This window comes from Sphaeramia orbicularis, chromosome 16 (genome assembly GCF_902148855.1).
Source record: "Sphaeramia orbicularis chromosome 16, fSphaOr1.1, whole genome shotgun sequence".
NCBI classification, from domain to species: domain Eukaryota; kingdom Metazoa; phylum Chordata; class Actinopteri; order Kurtiformes; family Apogonidae; genus Sphaeramia; species Sphaeramia orbicularis.
Genome location: NC_043972.1, coordinates 9425665 through 9447918, shown reverse-complemented (window position 1 = coordinate 9447918; position 22254 = coordinate 9425665). Strand labels below are relative to the sequence as shown.

Here is a 22254-nt window from a genome sequence, read left to right as displayed (position 1 = left end):
TGTCTAAACGGAGGGGCTCTGATTTAACTGGTTGGCCATTAATGAGCCATGAATATAGAGGAACAACCTGTCTGCAAAGCAAAGCGGTAAATACAGAGAGCAATGCCCCACCAGGGAGCTCTATTCATGCGCCCCAGCCATACTTCAGGGGTGCCAAGGGTTCACCACCACCTCTCCTGGACTGGTTTCAATGACCTACCATTTAGGACCCCTCTGAGCTCAGAAGAAAACACATTTTTTATGTCGACCCATAAACTTTGTTTGGGTCTATTCACTGGAGCCCAATCATTGTCCCATTTAGCAATAGGCCGGTGTGGCCTATTTCTCAAAGATTCCCACGTTTAAAAAATGACTTTGTGTTTGTCTAGATCAAATATTTCTTTACGTGTGAGCCCACTGCTTGTAAACCTCCCACATCCATTTGGTCACACTTTTCTGTGTTTAAAAAAAAAAAAACAGAGAGAGAGAGCCCTAGTCCTGGTGCGTTCACTTATTATTATTCCTTTCAGATCTGAGGCAGCTCTCAGACAAAGAGAAAAGCTTTGGACATGCCCGTTTATCTTGTGTTTTTTCCTGTCTTTTCTCTGTTTTCCTCGCTCATATTTAAGGTGGTTTTCCTCTCTGAGAAACCTGGGGAAAGATGCATCTGCACCCAGGGCGGACCAGCTGCCGGGATGCGGGTGGGACATTAGCGACGCGTTTGAATAGTAATGATGCTTGTATGGGACTCCCACCAGATGACATGATTGGGATTTTAACCCAGACTAATATTCAAAATCGCATTAGTGAGGAGCCGAATAAACGGCACCTGATTCAACGCAGTTCATGCGTGATTTCATTGAAAATGCCTTCTCTCTCTCTTTTTTTTTTTGCTCGGAGTGGGCTGCACCATTTCGGTATTCAAAAGTCTCTACAAAGTTTTTGCGCCGGCTTTTTCAGCCGCATTTCCCTGACTTAAACTCGCTTTGTCTCGCATGAGGAGACGCGGATAAAGGCATGTGAAGTTGAGTGAATTGATATGTTTCGGTGTACCTTATAAATTCATACCTTTTCTCACTCGACCGCCTCAGAAAGAAAGTATCAGTCAGGCCGATTCTCTCTGCTGTCCAACGCATTTAGCAGGAGATCTATTTAAGAAGTTCATTCCTAGGCAAATGTATGCAGGCAGGGCTGCGCATGAATAGAGCAGCGTGTCAGCCGACCCTAATTGGGATTTAGCCACCCAAAGCATATGCACAAAGTGACAGAAAATCACAGGTTTCAAAGAAAGTCACAACTTTTGCCCTTCTTGGTGAATATAAGGAGCTCTTTCCCTGAGCCCGGAGTAAAACTGCATTTTTCTTATGGGATGAAGGTTAGTGACCCATCTGTGTTTTGTGGAAAATAAAAGTGTGAGCAGAGCGACTTAATGGCAAAGAGCGCGTTAAAGACATGTAACCTTGACTGGAGAAAAAGGTTTAGGAAAGGCAAGAAATTTAAGGCTGAATCATGGTTATTATCTGAGCAAATATGAGGATAAATGAAGAGAGAAAAGGGCAAGAAACTAAAAAAAAAAAAAAAAAATAATAATAATAATAATAATAATGGAGATGATTATATTATCGGATTAATTATAATACGCAAACAATCCCAGTATTTATTTTCTATGTCTAATATTCTTCCCTTCTTCGTTCATTGCATCCATAATAACCCATTTAACCCTTCATATATTCTCAAGCCCATACATTCTTCCGCTCGGACGCACGTTCATAAATCGCTGTAACGAAATGTGATCTAATGATAAAAGCATATCCTCGTTACTGCGCCGGTTGACAGTTCTAGGTCCATCATGTGTTAAATTATATCCAGGATAAATATTGATTATTTAGGCAAGAATCCAGAGTTGGTAATTCAGTGACCAAATAACAAAATTAAATGAAATGTTAAATTAAAATAAAATAGAATAGAATCACGTTACAGACAGACAGAAGCTCCAGCAAAAAGATAAAGGTTGATCAACATTTTTGTCTGAAATATCTGTAATTATTCTGATTTTCCCACTTTGTTTTGTCATTTTCTATTACAGTGTATGCAAATTACATTTTTGTATTAATTCTGTAATGCTTAAGTTACTCAGATATGTTCAAATTTTCTGGATTGCAAAGATATTACTCTAGTTTTCCAGCACATGTAATTGTTCTTTCATTAAATCAGATATCATGAATAGCTCATTTTCCTATCACAGTATTAAATCATGCATTTTATAGATTAGATTAATTTAAATTCTTTAAAAATATCCACAAATTGCTCATTTTCAGCACAAAAATGACCTAAAAGCTGCTTAAATGCAGAGGATTTAGCATGTGCTTTTTCCATCTTTGCTTCAATTAAATGTGATTTGCCTCTTCTTCCATACGTTGCAGATTCTGTCAGAGGATTGGTGAGTTGCATGTCTTTGCTCTCAGCCTCTGAGCAGGACGCTGACTGTGTTTGGCATCTGCTGGCCAGATCCGATCGCTCCCAATCAGCAGCAGGAGGAGAAGGTGTGGATGTGGATGGAATGAGGACAGGAAACGGCTGTGTGCCGTCACCTCGCTGCAGGACCGAATCTGACTGATGGATTCCTCAGCCCCCAGAAAGTGTCAGGACAGTGGCCTCGACCCTCAGGTGACTCTGAAGCTGCTCCGCTCGTCTCTCAGTATTTTCATTTTTTTTATTTTCCAAAACCAAGCATTGCTTCATCCGTCCCAGTCAACACAAAATACTATATGTTCCAGCATTTAATGAAAACATCACTGTAATATTCTTCAGATTTAAGGGACAAGAAAACCTAAAGACAATAAATAAAAGAAGGACAAGGTAGTTGAATGCTGATTGCTTTATTTGCAATGAAAGGAGAAAAGGGGTGTGCAAGGCATACAAAAGTTTCAAGAGCGTGTTAAGTGTTGTGAGGCATATTAAGAACCCATGGGTGAAGGCTTAAATCTGCTGCAAAGGGTCATTTATGGTGTTCTTTTCCAGGCCAAAAGGGCAAAGGTCAGTGCCCAGACATGGGCTTTGGTCAGTGCGAGAGCTCAAAGGGGCGTGGAGGTTTAAGGGCGAGAAGAGGTCAGTTGAGAATTTGCGCTGCTCAGTCGTCGTCAGAGTCATCGGCTGCACCGGTGATGATGTAGGTCTGTTCGTGGTGGTCTGTCTCCAGCACGTCATCCTCAGTTTTTATTGTCCTTTAAAGCAAACAAGAATATGGAGAAGAAATGTTAGGCGTGAAATGTTCTGCTTTATATTTTATTACGCTGGTTGTTTTCTACTGGCAGGTAATGTCTCTGTGAGCCAACAGGTGCTTCTTCATTCTATTCATGGCATTTTTGATTTTATTTTCTGGGTTTGGTATAAAAATCAGCTTCACCTCATGGTACCTTTACCTAATCAGAACTGTCCTTCTCTCTGTCAGCTCCACAGCCTGCTCAGCATAGGGCTCAAAGTTGTCATATCCATCTGATCCAAATCCCATCCCAGCACCACTGCTGTCACTCACTCCTGCCCCTCCCCTCCCCACTCTCCCACCCACCACGCCATCTCCACTCATTGCACTCATGCCCTCTTCTCCTCCAACGCCTCCCAGTTGAGCACCGGGCATGCCATGGTCTCCACCTCCGACCCCTCCTATTCCTCCCACCCCACCTACACCAACAATTCCACCACTAAACTCCATGCCAGGACCACCCTTGACACCTGAACCTGCAGGTCCGTCCTCGGTACCAATCCTGACACCCCCAGTGCTATCTTCACCTCTGCCTGCAGTATCAAACCCCAATATTCCCCCCACGCCTCCTTCCACACCCCCAAGACCAGTGCCTATACCATCTGAACTAGCCCCTACACCTCCAGGACCAGAAAACACACCTCCAGCACCAGCCCCTACACCCCTAGGACTAGAGAACACACCTTCAGCACCAGTCCCTACACCTGCAGGACCAGAGAACACACCTTCAGCACCAGTCCCTATACCTGCAGGACCAGAGAACACACCTTCAGCACCAGCCCCCACACCTCCAGCACCAGCCCCTACTCCTCCAGGACCAGAGAACACACCTCCAGCACCAGGTCCTACATCCCCAAGACCAGTGTCTACACCTCCAGAAAGACTTCCCGCACCTCTAGGACCAATGCCTGCACCTCCAGGTCCAGTGCCTACACCTCCAGGACCAATGCCTACACCTCCAGGTCCAGTGCCTACACCTCCAGGACCAGTGCCCACACCTGCAGGACCAATGCCGACACCTCCAGGACCAGTGCCCACACCTGCAGGACTAATGCCTGCACCTCCAGGTCCAGTGCCCACATCTCCTGGTCCAGTGCCCACACCCCCAGGACCAAATCCTACACCTCCAGCTCCAATATCCACACCTCCCAGACCACTACCTGCAGCTCCAGAACCAAAGCCTACACCTCCAGCACTAGCTCCCACCCCTCCAAGACCCATGGCTACACCTCCTGCTCCACTCCCCACCCCTCCAAGGCCAGAACCAACACCAGCAACCAGACCAGTGCCTCCAGACCCTATTAGCCCACCTCCAGCACCCGCATCTCCAACTCCAGCTCCCAGTCCATGACTGCCACTCATACCTGTAAGCCCTCCCCTACCAGCTGGACTCTTCCAGTCATCTGCACCAGGAGCACCCATTCTTCCCCCCATTCTCCCAATAGAACTACCTGAAGTGGCTCCCATACCTCCACCTACTCCTACTCCAGCTCCTATTCCTCCAACACCACCACCACTAGATCCAATTAAGCCTCTGCCCATTCCACCTACACCGCCTACGCCTCCTCCACCGAAGCTCATCCCAGTACCAATGGCACTCATGCTACAGCTGGTAAGGGACATGGTTTGCATCATGCCAGCGAGTCGCAGATCTTCTCCCTCAATCAGTTTTCTGGCAGGAAAAAAAAACAAAACAAAAATTATGCCTCTGCTTAATCTTAATCAAATACATAACATGTTAATATGTCTGCTTTCGGCTTATTCCTTCCCTTCACCTGTAAGTTGTAATCTCAATCTCCAAAGCCATCTTGACATTCAGAAGTTCCTGGTACTCGCGCAGGTGCAGCGCAATTTTCTCCTTGGTGGATTTCAGCTCAAGCTTCAGGGCCTCAATCCGAGCCTGTTACATTAACAGAAGCATAAAATTATTGCACAAATGAATTATTATGGTGTCTTTATGCCTCAAAGTGTTCATATACAGCTCTAATGTGACCATGCATGTATGCTATTAAAACATGAGGATATCTTCACCTGCAGGTCTTCTAGTTCCTTCCTGTACTTTTCTTGTCTCTCACGAATCTGGGCCTCTAGAGCTTCATTTTTTGTCCTGAGGGCGTCCAGGTCTCGCTCTTTGCTTTGGATCTTGAGACATTTAAGTCATTGAAGTTTTAGTAATTGGTTAATATAACTTCTCATAGAAAATTACTCTTAATTTTCACTTTGGATACTCACATCCTTTTTGGCTCCTGCTAGTTCCTCTCTAAAACCTCGAACCCTATCCACATGTTTTGATGTCTTCTTGGTTATATCTTCAAATTTATTCTTATACCATGAATCCATCTCCTGAAAATGAGGAATGACAGTTTGACCGAAACATAAACAAGGATAGCATGCTTGGATGTTTTATCTTGACATGCTGCCGATGTATAATTATTTTACCTGGAGATTTTTGGCTGCAATGTCATCATATTGGTTTTGGATTTGTTTCAGAGCACTGGCCAGATCAGGCAGAGTAAATGCACTCTCAGCTGTGACATGAGCTGCGTAGATCTGCTGCATGAGCTCGTCAATTTCCTGGAAAAACAAAGCTCTTATTAATTATCCAAATGAAAAACAGTGTAATTATGTATCCCTTGTGTGGGAATGTTATCCACCTGCTGATGGACTCGCCTCAGGAATTCAATCTCAACTTCCAGCTGCTCCAGCTTCTTCTCCAAGGCAATGCGTGAGGAGGTGGCTGCATCAACATCCTGTAAAACGCAGGACATTACTCGACTGGATTTCTGACTGCAAATAATTTGGGGATCAAACATTATTAGATATTAGTCATTACATACTGGACGGAAGGCTTCGATTTCAGCCTCAACTTTCTTGCGCTGCTCAATTGCTTCTTCATACTTGATTTTAATGGCCTCGAGTTGAGCAGCTGTGGAGTCCTTTGCCGCCAATGAAATGTCCTGGACACCAAGAAGCCAGAAGTAATATAGTCATCTAATAGATTTGGAGATGTGTGCAAGGGTGTGTGCAAAATGTAGATCAGCCTGTTTTGCATTTTATATATCAAGTTGTTCTTGTGTCTATGTGTGTGACTACAAAGGCATAATCAAGCTTTCTCAACTGTGTATAAAACATAGCTGAAGACAGCTGTACTCCATGACATTTAACACACTGAGGCACCTCTCCATTTGCCTGCCAGAAATAAGCCTGTTACCAGGTAAGGAACCTTGAAAACACCAAGTTGACGTCTTGTATCACTGCTTGGACGGATCTTCTACAACTCACTGAAGTGTAAATTTTGCCGGAAACTTAGAATTCAGTCTTCATGCTCTTTTGAACATCTGAAATGTAACACAAAGAACAAAGCTGATGCGCAGCTTGGAGAATTTTTATCTCACCCGCTGAACTCTCATCTGGTCAGCGATCTTTTTCAGCTCCTTCAGCTGTTCTTCATATAAGAGGCGGAGACCTGTTGGCTTCTCAAACCGGTTTTGGTAGACTCCGATCTCTGCTTCCAGCAGCTTGTTTTGCTGCTCAAGTGATCGAACCTGAAGGCGCAAGAAAACCTCACCTGGGATAGTTGAAGATGCGACAATATGCTTTCTGTTTGAAGCCTGATAAATACAGATCATAAGTGCAATGAAAGCTGTCAAATCTAGGGGTGTAAAAAAATATCGGTTCTGCAATATATCGCGATATTTCGTTTCACAATACTATATCGATATTAAAAAGTACTGTATCGATATTTTTAGGTATTTATTCAAATGCAGATATTGTGGAGGTTCATTTTTGTTTTTTTGTTTTTCTTTTTTTTTATATTTCATTTTTTATTATTTAAATCTGTTTTATTAAATAATGTGAGTTCCTTTGTTGGGATTGCACAAAAATAATGTTCTGATGTTAGTTCTGAACTAATAGAATATGAACATTTGAACAGGATCTTAAACTGTAATGTCTGTAAAACATAATTTCAGTTTTAACACAGGAACATTTTGTGATTTAGCATTAGATCCTGTTCTGATCAAATAAAAATGTGTTTAGTATTTGTGCATATTTCTGGTGTAATTCAGTTCTTCCAGGAAATAATCATCTAAAAAAAATTGCCTTGTTAACAGTATCATGATATATCGTGATATATTGTATTGTGATCCTAGTATTGTGGTTTGTATTGTATCGCCAGATTCTTGCCAATACACACCCCTAGTCAAATCTGGTTATTTTTACAGCTGTAGTACCTTATCGATGTAAACAGCTAGTCTGTCATTGAGGACAATCATCTCCTGTCTTTCATTTGTACGAGTGCTCAGAAATTCCTGGTTCTCAACCGCAGCAGCGTCCAGATCCATGGCAGGTTCTCCAGTCGGTCCAACACATACCAAGGCTCCTAGACCCATTCTGTAACGAACCAGTACAATACACATCTAATATATCTGACGCTAACAGGACATATCAATATACAGTATGTCTGTATGCATAATCACCTTGGTCAAATTCTGAATTATTTTATTTTGTTCTCCATTTGGAACAAAATAAATCAAAGGATTCAAGGAAACAATCATCTAGCTGCATGTCTTTGTCCCTTCAGTGATTGTCAACATATCATCTGTCCATAAGCACTGAGTACTTAAGGGACTGTATTTCACTAACAAAACCTACCCTGCTCCGACCAGGCGAGGCCGGCGTGCAGCTGAGGCGGTCCTTCGTCCTACTGACTCCACACGCATGCCTCCGGCCCCTGATCTGCAGGAGTATCCCATAGAGCCATTACGGGCATCTCTCCTGGTGGGGGAAGGGCTGGAGACCCTGACCTCGTAGGATGAGCTGCTGCTGTCCTCAAAATGACGGCGGTAGGAGGAGATCCTCTCTGGGCTGCGACTCATAGTGACAGTGACAACTGTGTGGCTGCTGTTGTGAAGAAAAAAGACAGAACCCCCCAAAAGGCCTGTGTGTAGTTCACTGCTGCACAGTTGTTCTCCCTCTTGCGCTCCTTGACTGTGTGCCCAGTCTCAGGCTTTATACTCCCCATTGCCAGCCATGCCCCCGCTCTGCACAACACAGTCCAGTGCATGAACCAACACCTGTGGAATCTCTAACGTTTGCACCAATGTAGGCTTGACCTCTGCTCAGATATCTGTCAGCAGCTTGTGAGGATCAGACATGGGCTGGGACAGAAGCTGACCGCATTGAGGAGCTCAGGCTGTTTACGCAAGGCTCAATAATTAGACCGTGATCATGTACTGTATCACTGGATCGTCATCAGAACCGTGACAGGTTTTTCCAGGATTACTGTACCTCTGTGTCCTCTTCACAGTGATTCTCAACTGGTGGGTCGTGACCCAAGAGTGGGTCACAAACCTGTTTTCAGTGGGTCGTAGGCCTTTGCCTGGACAAAAAATAATGTTAAGAAACCAGTCGGTAATGCACTGTAATGCTAAATAACACCAGACATTTCACAGCATCCAATCAGGGACCTTTCTGTGTGGAATTTGCATGTTCTCCCAGTGTTTGCGTGGGTTCTCTCTGGGTACTCTGGCTTCCTCCCACCATCCAAAGACATGCACTGATAGGTTCATTAGTTAATCTAAATTGCCCATAGGTGTAAATGTGAGGGTGATTAATTGTTCATGTCTGTGTCAGCCCTGCGATGAACTGGTGACTCGTCCAGGGTGAACCCTGCCTTCACCCATAGGTAGCTGGGGTAGGCTCCAGTGACCCTAGTGAGGATAAAACGGGGTCAGATGATGAATGAATGAATGAATTTCACAGCATTAAAGATGACCCAAAAGTTTCTATTCATATCACGGCGAAACTCAGGTATGACAACGACTGCATCAGATATGTTTTTTTTTTTCACTTAAGTTTTTATTGAAATTTTTTACACATATATTTGACAAAACAACAAAAGACGAACAAACCAACACTGCTTGGGTACATTACGCATATTTCAACACATTTCCTTTATCCAGTCTTTCCATCATTCTTAGCTCTGTAAACAGTCCATTTATTCCACTTTTTGTCCATTTGAGTTTCCTGTAGTTGCAGTCTGAGAGTCACCCTTTCCACTGTATATATTCCATCAATAACTGCGATCCACTGGTCCTGTGTTGGTGGTTTTGTCTTTCCCCAGTTCCTTGTAATAGCTTTTTGGCAAGCCACTAAAAGTATTTTCACCAAATACATGTTGTTTCCCACTACATTTCCAACAGATACGTTACAAAAATACAGAACATCACATCAGAAATGGTTTTACCTACATTGGACTCAGTGTGTTTAATTCTTGAATAAGTGACTGAATGCAGTTTTAATTTTTAACATGGTGTGTTAGAGTGAACATTTTTGGTTTTGGTTAAAATGGACCCAATTTAGTGTTAAAGGGAATATTTCCATATTTAGCATCACCACCTGCTGGTCAGTTTGGTTTATCATATAAACTTGTGTTCTGTGTTTTCATACTGTGATATTCTGTATTATCTCATTTTCAAAACACACCATCTTTTTTATTAAATACATTTGAGAGGTTTAACTAACACTTTTTTTCCCATTCCATTTTCTACGACTGACCCGGCCCCGGATAAGCGGTAGAAAATGGAATGGAAAAAAAAGTTTAACTTTTATCAATTTGGGTCACAGCTTGTCATTGAGGGCCGATAGTGGGTCCTGAAGCCAGACCAGTTAAAAACCACTACTCTAGCAGACAGATAAGTGGCGGTGCAGGCAGGATCCAGTCAGATACAGCAGCCAGTAGGTGCAGTAATGATGTGATCTGCTCTGATGGACGAGGAGCTTTAATTGAACGCTGAGTAGAAGCTGGAGGGTGACCTGGTGAGGCTGTGACTGCGAAGGAACAAAGAGCGCTGCGAGATTTGACATAAATTAGTACTTATTAGTCAAGATATAAAACCAGAGAATGCAGGAAAAAAGGAATTAACAGCTTAAGGAGGAAAATAAAGAGGCAGAAGGAAAGGGTGTTGTAGTCTGGAGTTTACGCTTATCATGACATGTTGAAATGACGAGGGACACAGCGATCAGGCCAGTTCAAGGAGCTTCTTTAATGACACTTTTAGGGTTAAAGGTCAGCTGCCACAGTGCTGCCCCTATATGACCTTTACTGTAAACATCAACTGCCTGCAACAACAAACATTTAACCTTTGGATACCTAAACAGCTGCCAGCAACCTAAGCATCTACTGAACTAACATATTTAATAACCTTTGATCCTTTAATCCTATCAATACATGTAAATAATTGAGCTAAAATGCAGTTTGTCGTCTTTTCACGGTCATCACATATGACCCATTTGGACGTTCAGACGCTCCGTAGTGAACGTGGAAACACTGTCATCTTCTTCAACATTGATTCACCAGTAGTTTAATAAATAACAGTGGTTGGAGATGCCCATTTTTATGTTCCGTTAATGATTTATTTTGCTGAAAATTGCACTTTTCCTTCTGTTTTCCCTGTTTTGATATAACTGTTGAATTTACTCTGAGCTTTTGTGAACATCTACATGATTAGTGAATTAAATACCTGATTAACACTGAAAAAATACAAAATGCTGAGAAAGATTCATTGGAAGTTGCTATAAAAATAGTTCTATTTCTGTAAGGTTTAAGCCTAAAGACGAAACTAGAGTCTCAAAAACACAGATTCCAACCAAACCAGAGGGCATTGATTTCATCCAAAGAAAATACCAAAAATTACACATATTAAGTATTGCTGCTTAAATGGCAGACTCATACTGTTAAAAAAAAAAACCCTGCCTTGATGGATTGGACAAATGTCTATTTCTTACATTGACCTCAGACCTTGCAGCCGTGTGGGACTTTTGGGAAGAGGTGGAATCATTCAGTCATGTGAACAATCCGTCTCCACTAACCAGGTCTTTTCATGTTGTAATGAAATAACATCACTCATCTTTGTGGTATTTTCTACCGCAGTATTCACGAGGCCTCACTTCACATACCAACAAAGGCTCAACCACTTATCATTAAGCAAAATATGGTTAAGAGGATTTTATGATACTACAGACTGTTAACATGCTTCTTTTCATTGGAATTCGGATAATTTTTGTGTTTTTCTCATCTAAAAAGGCTTATTAGCAGGGTAACGTAAACTGTTAAAGGCCCAATGCTGCTAAAAAGAGTCAGATAAATGAAGACATGGACAATAAGGGACGGTGTGTGTTACCCGTGTGGAGGATGTGTGTAAGCACGAACAAAGCATTTCTGACTCAGTCTCTGGAAATACAGAGGTCATTTTCCTGTTTTAGTGACAGTGAGGGAATATTTCCAAGTTTTAACCCTGACCTGACGAATCAAGCCTCATAGAATAATCTTTCCGCGTGGACTTTTATCTCAGGTTGTAAAAGAAAAAGTTAATAGATAACAAGTCCATTGTCAACATAGTCGAGAAAAAGGAAAGACTTCTCACTTCACGTTGATTATGGAGAACTCAGGAGCATGTTAATATTCCCTGGAGGGTCAGTGGCAAATTCAGTCCGAGACACAGTGGATATTAGACACAACCCTTCAATACTGTATATCATCCAGAGCATCCAGCGTTTGTCACCTCTTCAAGCTACAGTATCTTTATTAAAACCATAAACTATTCAAATGAGACACTGTGACATTAGTTTATGAGGACATCCTGACATTAACCCATAAAGACTCAAACCTCAACCACCGACCAAAAGCATCAACTGAACTAAAATATTTGATATCTGTTGAAGCATTAATCCAGTGTTTTTCAGCCTTGGGGTCGGGACCCCATGTGGGGTCGCCTGGAATTGAAATGGGGTCACCTGAAATTTCTAGTAATTAATAAAAATAAAAATTTACTAATAAAAAATATATGGTGAGTTGAGGGACAATCCCAATCCATAAAAGACAAACTGTGAGTCTGAAACTGCAGCACTGTGGTTCTGTTTATCTGTCAAATGTTCGTTGTGGTCAGTTTCAGATGCTGCAGCTCTTTCATAATTCATAGTTTGAGTTCTTGTTTGTTCAGTATTAATCGTCAGCCTTGTAAATCCAAGCTGGACTGACTGTACATATCCTGACCAAGGAAAATCAAATTCTCCCTTTGTGCAATAATCTACACCTGGCTTTTCTGGCTCCGTCCATAATAATATACATTATTTAGACTAAATGACATCTAAAATTAATGTCTATTTGCAACATAGTATAGCAAACTATTACATGATCAAAAACAAATTAATTTTAGCAAAACAAAAAAAATTCTTTTTGAGTGTCTGGGGTCGTCAGAAATTTGGGATGTTAAAATGGGGTCACAAGACAAAAAAGGTTGAGAACCACTGGATTAATCCTATCAATCCATGTAAATAATACATGTAAAATGCAGTTTGTCATCTTTTCATGGTCATCACATATGACCCATTTGGACGTTCAGAGGCTCTGTAGTTACCGTGGAAACACCGTCATCTTCTACAACATTAATTCACCGATAAAACCCATGGAGTTGGATCAGTGACAGTGGATGGACATACTAGTTTTTAAAAAACAAAAAGTCTCTTTTTCTTCAGTTTTTTTGTTTGATATAATAACTTTTGAATGAACTCTGATTTTGCATAAACATCTAAATTAAATAAAGGAAATGAAATATAGGAAAATACATGATTTACAGTGAAAAATACAAAATATGGATGATAAAATTATAATAAATGGTGATAAATCACTTAAGAAAGGTTAACTAGAGAGAAAAAAAATCATTATTATTATTTGGGAACTGCCACAAAACTAGCATTGGGTCTTTATGGGTTAACATGTAAAAGAAAAAAAAGACCCAAAAAAACCACAGAAACTGAATATCATGCTTAGTTAAAACTATAATTTTATTAATTAAACAGTATTGGCCACAACTGCATTGCATATGTAGGCAAGAAGCTTTTTCATTATGTACAATAAACTGTTCTTATATGCAATGTTAAGACCTTGTATCCTCAGAATAATACACAGTTTTAAAGTCATTTGCATAGATAAAGTCTGAACATAATACAGTGAAATTTAGTACTACAGTTTCCATTAAGGTTGAGAATTTTCACTGGTTATATAACTATACTGTCATGAGGTTGTAAAGGGTTTTTAATAGTTGTGTAAGTTAAACAAATTTACAAATGACTTCAAGTAATACTGCAGCAGATTGATACGTACATGAACAACACTGTCCATGAGTGGTAGAGAATCAGTCTTTGGGATTCATATGAGGAAAAGCAAGTAAAATCACTCATAATACAGAAAAGTGGATTAACTTGTTAAAAATCCTTTACAAGATCCCAACTTATGTACTCTGGGTTCACAGCTGGGTGTCTGGTAACTACAAACGTGTGCATTCATCTTGCTCTTCTGTTCCCATGTCCTTGCGTCAATTATTTTGTTCGTTTTTCACCCAGTCTTGCCATCCGCCAGGGTAATGCTGAACACTGGACACAGAAAGAAAGAGTGAATGCACTGCGGTCATTTCTCTGAGGTTCCAATTTAATGTTCAAGAAGACACAGACTCTGAGGTGAGATGTAAAACACGGTAAAAACATGCTCATTCTCAGCTGTCTTTTTAATTAGAAACTGAGGTGTGTGGCCACTCTCCAAATAAAACAGCATGATGTAACGACAGGTCAATAACCTTGACTTGGTGAAATTGTGCCTCTCTCGTGATGAAATAAAAATCAAGTGTTGGGCATAAAATGTACTATTACTCTTTGTCCTGACATCAATGATAAGGCTCACCTTTACTACTACAAGCCATTACAAAGCATGGATCATTTTGTTTCAAGTTTAATGTTAGAAACCTACCAGTATTTTGTTTTGTTTTGTTTTCTTTTCCTTTTTAACAGACTGAGCAGTTTCTCACCCTTTGTATCCCAGTGAAGTGGCTGTGTCCAGTGCTGTCTTGCTTCTGATTCCTGCCAGGCAAGTGAAAACTATGTGATCCGTGTGACGGGGCATTCCGCCGCCGTACTTTTCCTCAAAATCTTCTGGAGGAAGCTGGAGGGCAGTGCTCACATTTCCCACTGAAAAGGAAAAGAAGTGTAGGACTAGTTGTACATAAGGGCCGTTATGAAAGTCACATCAGGGTTTGACCACTGTAGTATCAGCATAATAACAGTTACATTTCGTACAAACATCTTAGGAAGAACAGGAGTCATTTAGCACCATAGAATTTGGAAATATGATTATATTTCTGTTTGCCTTTCATTCATAAAAGCAGACTTGGCAGAAGTAACATGGCTTACAAATATCCTGTTCCTAAAGCACTCAACATAAGTATAACATCAAGTATAAACCCACATACAGTCCAATACTAGTCTATATTTGCAGTGCAATGGGCTCAAGTTAAATGCATCTTGTTTATTTTATATTTTAGAGTTTGTTTTATTTTTTTGCAACTGTATCCTATATTTATTTCTGTTTTACTTGGAATTTTTTTTCCCCTTGTTAATTCCCTTCTATGTCTTCGCTTACTATATTGGTCTAAACACCCTAATTTCATTGCACATGACAGTGTAATGAGAATAAGGTCTGTTCTATTCTAAAACCTGTACTTACACATGATATCTAGAAGAGTCATAATACGTATATAATTCATAGCAGAAGAATGACATGCAATACGACGATGCCATTTAAAGAGCGCCATACAATGGTGAATAATGTAGAAATAATGGTAAAATATATTATTTTTGTCACTTAACCCAACTGTTTAAGTAGATGATCATCATGACGGTCTAAAGCACTGGTGTCAAACTCATTTAGTTCAGGTTTCACATAGACTTATAGGATTTCAAGGGGGTCAGACCAGTAAAAGAATAGCCTATAAACAATGTCAAGTCTAAAGTTTTTTCTGTTTTAGAGTTAAAAAGGTAAAATGACATTATGAAAACGTATACATTTACAAACTATCCTTCAAAAATGTGTATAACATGAAGAACCACAATCAACCTGAAATTTCTTAAGAAAAATAAGTGCAATTTTAACAATATTGAGTCAGCTTTACATTTACACATGTGCATTATAACCTACAGATCACGTGTCACAACAAAGGCACAAGACAATTTAGTAAGAGGCAGAATATTGTTAAAATTGCACTTCAGGTTATTCAAGTTTTTCTGCGAAAGAATAGTTTGCAAATGCACACATTTTCACGCAATTTAACTTTTTTTTTTACACTAAAACAAAGATGAAAAATTTGGAGTTGTCATCATTTATAGGTTTTCATGATTGTATTTTACTGGTCTGGCCTACTTGAGATCACATTGTAGGATGTGACCCCTGAACTAAATTGACCGATAAGAGCTCAGTGTAATATTTGCATTTCACAAATTCATCCCACTGGCCAGACTGGACCCTTTGGCAGGTTGGTTTTGGCCAGCAGGAAGTATGTTTGACATCGGTGGTTTAAAGTAACTGCAGTTTGGTTTTTATTTATTCTTTTGTACAGCACTTTGTTCCACTGTGGTTATTTTTAAAGTGCTTTACAAAAGAAGTAGAGAGAGCATGTAATTGCTAATCTTCCACTGTAAGCCGCTTTGGAAAAAACTGTCTGCCAAATGTATAAATGTAAATGTAAATATAATTCTGTACTACTTATACATAGTAGGTGATGTTGTTATGACCAAACTTGAGTGCACAGGATTGCAACTGGAGTCAGTATTTTGGAAACTTTAAAGTCCACTGGTGTCATCCATGATTAATCCAACTCGGTAATAATAAACTAAATCTAAATGTGCACTTCCAGGCTGACCCTCAGCATACCTACAGTGGTGTGCAAAAATATTAGAACACTTGTCTAATCTTAAGAAACTGGTTGGTTCATTTGTTCCCACAGCCTGAATTTCACTTTTTTGCCATTGCAAAAGGTAAAGGCAAAGGTACTGAGAATATTTCACCTACAAATTTGTCAGTCCAGTCCTTTTTTTCCTTGGCAACAATCACAGCAGCGCATCTTTCTGGCATTGTGTCGATGTATTTTCTGAGAGTTTCAACCCCAATGTCATTCCACGCTCTCAGAAGCTCATTCCAGAGAGTTTCCTTAGATTGTTGTCAAGAGGGGCCACACTAAATATTAAAGTAAAATGTAAAAAAAAAGGACTGGCCTGATAAATTTGTAGGTGAAATATTCTCAGTACCTTTGCCTTTACATAAAACATAAAAGCATCACAGGAGAGGAGTAAAAATACATTTAAGATGAGAGAAATTTTAAATAAAAGACACTAATTATATTAAAAACATCAAAATTAAAATTAGACATTAAAATCATCAACGACAAAACGTGATTTTAAAGTTGATTTAAAAGAAATTATTTCAGAGTTTAAGAGAAAGCTGCAGTAAACAATGTTTTCAGGCCTGATTTAACCCTTTCATGCATGAATTATAAGAACTTTAAGTTTTTTTTTGTTTGTTTGTTTTTTTTATGAGTGTTTTTATTCCTCTTATAGCATGAAAAAAAAATGCAACTGATTTTTTCTGAACCTATTTTTCATGGAGTTACAAAAATGTCCTCTCAGCTGGACACCATGCATTTGATTTTAGAAGCAAAGAAACATGTATTTACTGATATACTGAGAAAACTATGAAATCAAAACATTTTTAATGCTGCTAATCTGATGTTTTCTCACATTTTAACATACCTAAAAGAAGATAATATGCAAAAAACAAACAAACATTATTTTAAAAACAAACAAGCAAAACAAAACTTAATTACAGTCTAACAGTTAACAATTTTTTACACTCAGATCAGGTTTATCTAGAACAGCAAAGTTACAGTAATGGTATGAATTACAGTGTATGGGATGATGCATAAGTGTCCACTGTGTTGGCTGATATGGAACTAAAACAACAAAATCCATGAATATACAAGAGAACAGCTGGAGAAGAACTGTCCACTGTAGTGACCACAGTACATGAAAGGGTTAGAGGAGCTGACAGTTTGAGCAGACCTCAGATGTTCAGGAAGTTTGTTCCACGGGTGAGGAGCAGAATAACTGAATGCTGCTTCACTTTGTTTGGTTCTGAAGTAGTACATAATTATATTGCAGTTACTTTAAACCACCAATGTCAAACATACTTCCTGCTGGCCAAAACCAACCTGCCAAAGGGTCCAGTCTGGCCAGTTGGATGAATTAGTGAAATGCAAATATTACACTGACCTCTTATCAGTCAGTTTAGTTCAGGGGTCACATACAGACCAATGTCTTAAAAGAAAAAAAAAAAAGAAGGACTGGACTGATAAATTTGTAGGTTAAATATTCTCAGTACCTTTGCCTTTACCTTTTGCAATGGCAAAAAAAAGTGAAATTCAGGCTCTGGGAACAAATAAACCACCAGTTTCTTAAGATTTGACAAGTGTTGTAATATTTTTGCACAACACTGTACAAGTCCAGACTTCAGGATGTTAGGTTTATGTTTAAGGACTGTACTTTTACATGACCTGTTCATGAGCTGCAGACATAAACACGATGGGTATAAGCTTTTTGTCATATTTACTCACAGGGAACATTAATGGATCCGGGGATGAATCCGAACTCCCGGAGCTCCCATGGTTCTCTGACATCTATAACCACTGCTTTGCGTCCGGCCAGGATCTGCTTCAGCTCCTCATAACTCACATCTGTGCTCGAAGGCGCTGAACTAAACCTACGAACCGGCAACTCTGAACCTACGAGTGAAACACAAGGAACAAGTGAAATGTGTTTGTTTGGACAGGTGAGTTAAAGCCCATGTCCAGGCTGATTACAGGTAAACACAACACTCACATCTGAACTGACTGTTGACAAGGTTGGACACAAAGCTTTGACCTCCCGGAACAGAAACCCCAGAAAGGACGGGACTCCTCCAGAAGAGCCGGGGGGCAACACCCGCAAACCTCCAACACCTCCGGAGAGCCATATGTGATCACTAACCGCCTGTTGTGTACAGGTTGTCAACACAAACAGGAAAATACGCACAATCGCTGTAGTGTGTAGCTGACCGACCGTACCGACAGTCACCTGCTGACCACTACTCGCGCATGCGCACAAGAGCCGGATACGTAACACAAAATACAATTGTTTATTTGTTTGGATTTTTTTTTCCTCAGAAACGAACCCGTAAAAATCTCATGCTTTTATGGTCAGACATTATCACTGTTAATAAATGTTTTTCCAGTAGTTTATGAGTAAAATTCTCAAGTTAAGTAATCGTAACAAATTTGATACATTCACGGCCGCTAGGAAAACCGACAAATTGTTCAATACTCTTACCTTTATTGTACTACAGGGTGTTCCATAAGTCTCCATACATAGGAGACATAATACATTCCATACATATATGGTTCTAACATGTATTTCTTTATATTTCTTCTTTATAGTTCTTCAGCAGTGGAGGACACGCATTGAAATGTGTTCCCGACAAAATGGCAGTCATACAGAGCATATTATATAAATAAAAATGGTTTATGTCAAGAAACGTTTATTTTTCCTATGTATGGAGACTTATGGGACACCCTGTAATTACTCTAAGTATTTACCAGGTAATCTTATGAAGATATTAATAACTATGCTCAGGTAATATAGAGCATCAGACTGCCAAAACACCACATTTTCCGACAACTAATTGCAGCGATGTATTCAACATTACCTGCTTCGTTTTTGATTCAGTAAAAATACCGTAGTTGTTTCTGGTCAAAACCTTGCACTAAGTATCGTCACCTAGTCTAAGCAAATAAAGTTAGCACCAACAGTCAAATATTCTACTAATGGTATGTCTTGTCTTCGAGTCTTAATTCCCACCGGACCTGAATGCAGCATACGGCCAATCTGAGCTGCCGTAGTGCGTCACATGTTGACTGATGTTGCTTGTGAATGCTAACGTTAGCCTGATAAATTGAGAAAGTCAAAGATATTAACATATACCTTAAACTATATAGAGTATTCCCCTGTCGTATCGTTACTCTTTGCTTGATGTTGAAGTATTAACATATTTCTACGCATCGTTGAGAATTCCACACGTGGATTGTTTGTTTTGACAGGCTAATGTAGCTCCAGTTTGCTAGCCAGGAAGAGTTCACTGTTGGCTGCAGGTTAGCTAACACTGTCAACATAGGAGCTAAAATAAAGAGGTGAGTCATATAGGTCTTTGTCATTTAGTTGTGTTAACATGACTGAGAAGGAAAAAGAAACGTCTGTCGATGTTTAATATTCTCTGATGAACCACTTTAAATGTTTTTCCTCATTTTAATTATAAACTCGGGGCTAGTATTGGCCTCTTGACTCTGGTCCTGGGCTTTTCTAGGTAACCGTTCATTTAGCTCATATAATTTAGTTTCATCTATTATTTTACAGATTATTTTTTATGTGACAAGTTGTCCCTTGATGAGCAGACAGTGACATTTAAAGATCAGCATAATGGTGTAAGTCGTGCTGGCTCCTGAAGGAATGGATCTGTGTTTTATGTTATCGGGTGAAAAGTGGCATACGTAATCTAATGCTACTTCCTGTATTTTCAGGACAGTTGAAAAGGTTAATTGTCACAAACCCATAAACAGGCATAGAGTTGTTAAGACCATACAGTGGGATGGTCTTAGAACCAAAAAGAAAATAACGTTTTTTATAAGAAATACTATATGTGTTGTGCTGGTAGAAGAATTCACAACCTTTGCTGAAGTGTAATTGCAATATCTTAGTGTGAAAAAATCCAGCATTAAAAGTCATGCTTAAGTGTTCAGTTGTGTTTAGTGCTGCTTATTAACATCAGAACAGGGACAACAGTTTATGGTTTCTCATGTTTCTGTTGACTACTGAGAAATGTCCTGGAAAAGAAAGCAGTGAGTGAATGAAACGAATGTGAAAGTATGTAAGTATTCAGAAGTGCTGAAAGCAGGAGTAAATAGTCATTGTTCAGTAAAGTGGTCCTCATCAGTTGATTAATTATCATGTTTTATAAGTTATTAAAAGTTATTGATAAGAAATGGGGGTGGGATTAAATCAGTTTTCTTCTTCCCACTCATTTTCGAGTGTAAATGAATGAATTTGAATTTTGAACTTGCGTGTATTCTGTTGAATGCTCAAAATGAATGAAGCGTAAGCTTACTTTTGCTTTCATGTGTATGTTACATGTTACTGCTTGAACTAATTCTGTCTGCTTTATTCACTGTTGGATAGTTTAATCCAGAGCTGGTAGTTGAGGAACTTTTATGTCAACTTTTTATGAGCTCAGAAAGACAAAAACAGGGCTATTTTCAACCCAAGAGGAGTATATTTAGCTTAAGAAGAGTGGAAAAATAAAGTTGTGTATGATGGAAAATCTGTGCTGCAGTACAAGATCTGAGTAAAATAACTTAGATTTCATCACTGATTGAACAACAAAACAAAAACCATCTCACTGCCCACATAACTTGAAGTATTTCTAAATATTGTAATGAGGATTACATAAAGTAAAATGACTTGTCTTTATTAAAATGTAAGTATTTTGAAGTAATAAATTGTGGTTTGTAATACCTACATCTGTCTGCCATTCTCCATCCAACACTCCAGATGCGGCTAAAAGACCCCTTCTCTTTGAAAGCCGCCGACATGACTAAGCGGACTAACAAACCGCGAAAACCTCGAGATGAGGAGTCATCAGATGAAGTCAGTGGTAAGTCACTGGAGCTGAACAGGGCACCAGACAGTTATGGTGTTTGGAAAATGGGATTAACTTTGTTTTAAAACAAGATATGAATTTGGAAAACAGATTATTTTTGTAAAATGTTACCTAGGTATCTCTTTTTATGTTCACCTGCCGCTGCCTCTGTTAATAGATCATATAGAATTTATTAACAGGATAACAGTTTGATGATCCATAAGGGGGGACTGACATTGCATGTCTGTTTGGTGGAATATCCAGCCTCATTCAAATGACAGAAGCTGTAGTTTTATACTTAATGCTTGTTATAAATAATTTCTGTTTGTTGATCAGGGCTGACATGCCAACATGTGAGTAAGGCAGTGGATCTGAACTCAGTGAAGAAGTCGGTGCTGTCCTGCGTTTGGTCGGTGTGCTCAGAGTGCTTAAAGGAAAGAACCATGATCGACGGAGAGCCAGCGGCTTCGCATGACATCCTGGTCTGCCTCAAGTGTGGATACCAGGTTTGGATTTGTTTCTTTGTATGTTAATGGGTTCTTTCAAGATGATTATTGTAACATAAGTGGTCTTAACTATTGTGCCACTTAGAAAAGCACTTTTGCAAAGTAATGTGTGTTAAATGCTGTCAAACAGTATTGGGTCTGTATGTGTTTGCGTTTGTTAACCCTTTAAGACCTAAACATGTAAATTGTTAATAATGATGATCCGCTTATCCTATCAGCACATTTAAATAATTGGTTTTAAATGCAGTTTGTCATCTTTTCATGGTCATCAGATATGACCCATTTGGACGTTCAGAGGCTCTGTAGTGAATCTGGAAACACCGTCATCTTCTACAACATTGATTCATCAGTAAAACCCATGCAGTTGGATCAATGGCAGTGGATGGACACAGTGTCACCTGACTTTTGCTGAAAAAATGCAGAGGATAAAATAAAAAAATAAAAAAAATAGTGATAAATCACTTAGCAAAGGTTATATGTAGAGAGAAATTCATTTGGAAATGGTTAAGGGTAAAAATCATATTAATTTATGATCCCAGTCATTCAGTAGACAAACAGAATGTACATAATTTAAGACATTTTGTTGATAATGTTTAATATAAATATAGTGAACTAAGTTGTTTTCTATTACAGGGCTGTAACCAGTCAGGGATTCAACACGCTGTAAAGCACCACCAAGCTTTCCATCCAGAGTCTCACTGCATCACCATCAGCCTGAGCACCTGGAAGGCCTGGTGAGAAGCACAACAAATGCATTCACTATTACATCTAGAATAAAAGAGACTGTTTAAGGCTGGACAGTGAATCAGACTATCAGCTGGTACAATTGTGCTCCATAATTGTAAAAGGCTCCGATTTAAAAGTCCATATTTAGGAGGATTTCTGGTGATCTAATCACAGAA

General features: G+C 39.5%; 3 protein-coding genes across 5 annotated transcripts in view; 1 reads left to right on the top strand and 2 right to left on the bottom strand.

Moving 5' to 3' along the window:
- Positions 1-2842: 2842 nt before the first annotated feature.
- On the bottom strand, positions 2843-8553 carry LOC115435392 (keratin, type II cytoskeletal 1). The gene is made up of 11 exons (XM_030157771.1): positions 7895-8553; positions 7474-7633; positions 6637-6786; positions 6079-6198; positions 5896-5991; positions 5681-5815; positions 5474-5584; positions 5273-5383; positions 5017-5141; positions 3402-4913; positions 2843-3203 (listed from the first exon to the last, which is right to left on the bottom strand). Exons 1-11 carry the CDS (start codon positions 8116-8118, stop codon positions 3110-3112), a joined length of 2838 nt encoding a protein of 945 aa, XP_030013631.1. The 5' UTR covers positions 8119-8553; the 3' UTR covers positions 2843-3109.
- A 4510-nt stretch (positions 8554-13063) lies between these two features.
- Positions 13064-18250, bottom strand: tstd3 (thiosulfate sulfurtransferase like domain containing 3). The gene is made up of 4 exons (XM_030157773.1): positions 18002-18250; positions 17737-17904; positions 14104-14263; positions 13064-13675 (listed from the first exon to the last, which is right to left on the bottom strand). Exons 1-4 carry the CDS (start codon positions 18132-18134, stop codon positions 13618-13620), a joined length of 519 nt encoding a protein of 172 aa, XP_030013633.1. The 5' UTR covers positions 18135-18250; the 3' UTR covers positions 13064-13617.
- Positions 18251-19039: 789 nt separating this feature from the next.
- Positions 19040-22254, top strand: part of usp45 (ubiquitin specific peptidase 45) — a 55013-nt gene continuing 51798 nt past the window's right edge. Inside the window, exons 1-4 of one of the 3 annotated variants that reach the window (XM_030158551.1) lie at positions 19040-19344; positions 20751-20861; positions 21183-21352; positions 21986-22086. In XM_030158551.1, the coding sequence (XP_030014411.1) occupies positions 20759-20861; positions 21183-21352; positions 21986-22086 (374 nt within the window). In that variant the 5' untranslated portion in view covers positions 19040-19344; positions 20751-20758. The remainder of the gene's footprint in view (positions 19345-20750; positions 20862-21182; positions 21353-21985; positions 22087-22254) is intronic. The other 2 variants (XM_030158550.1, XM_030158549.1) reach the window with 2 other exon arrangements.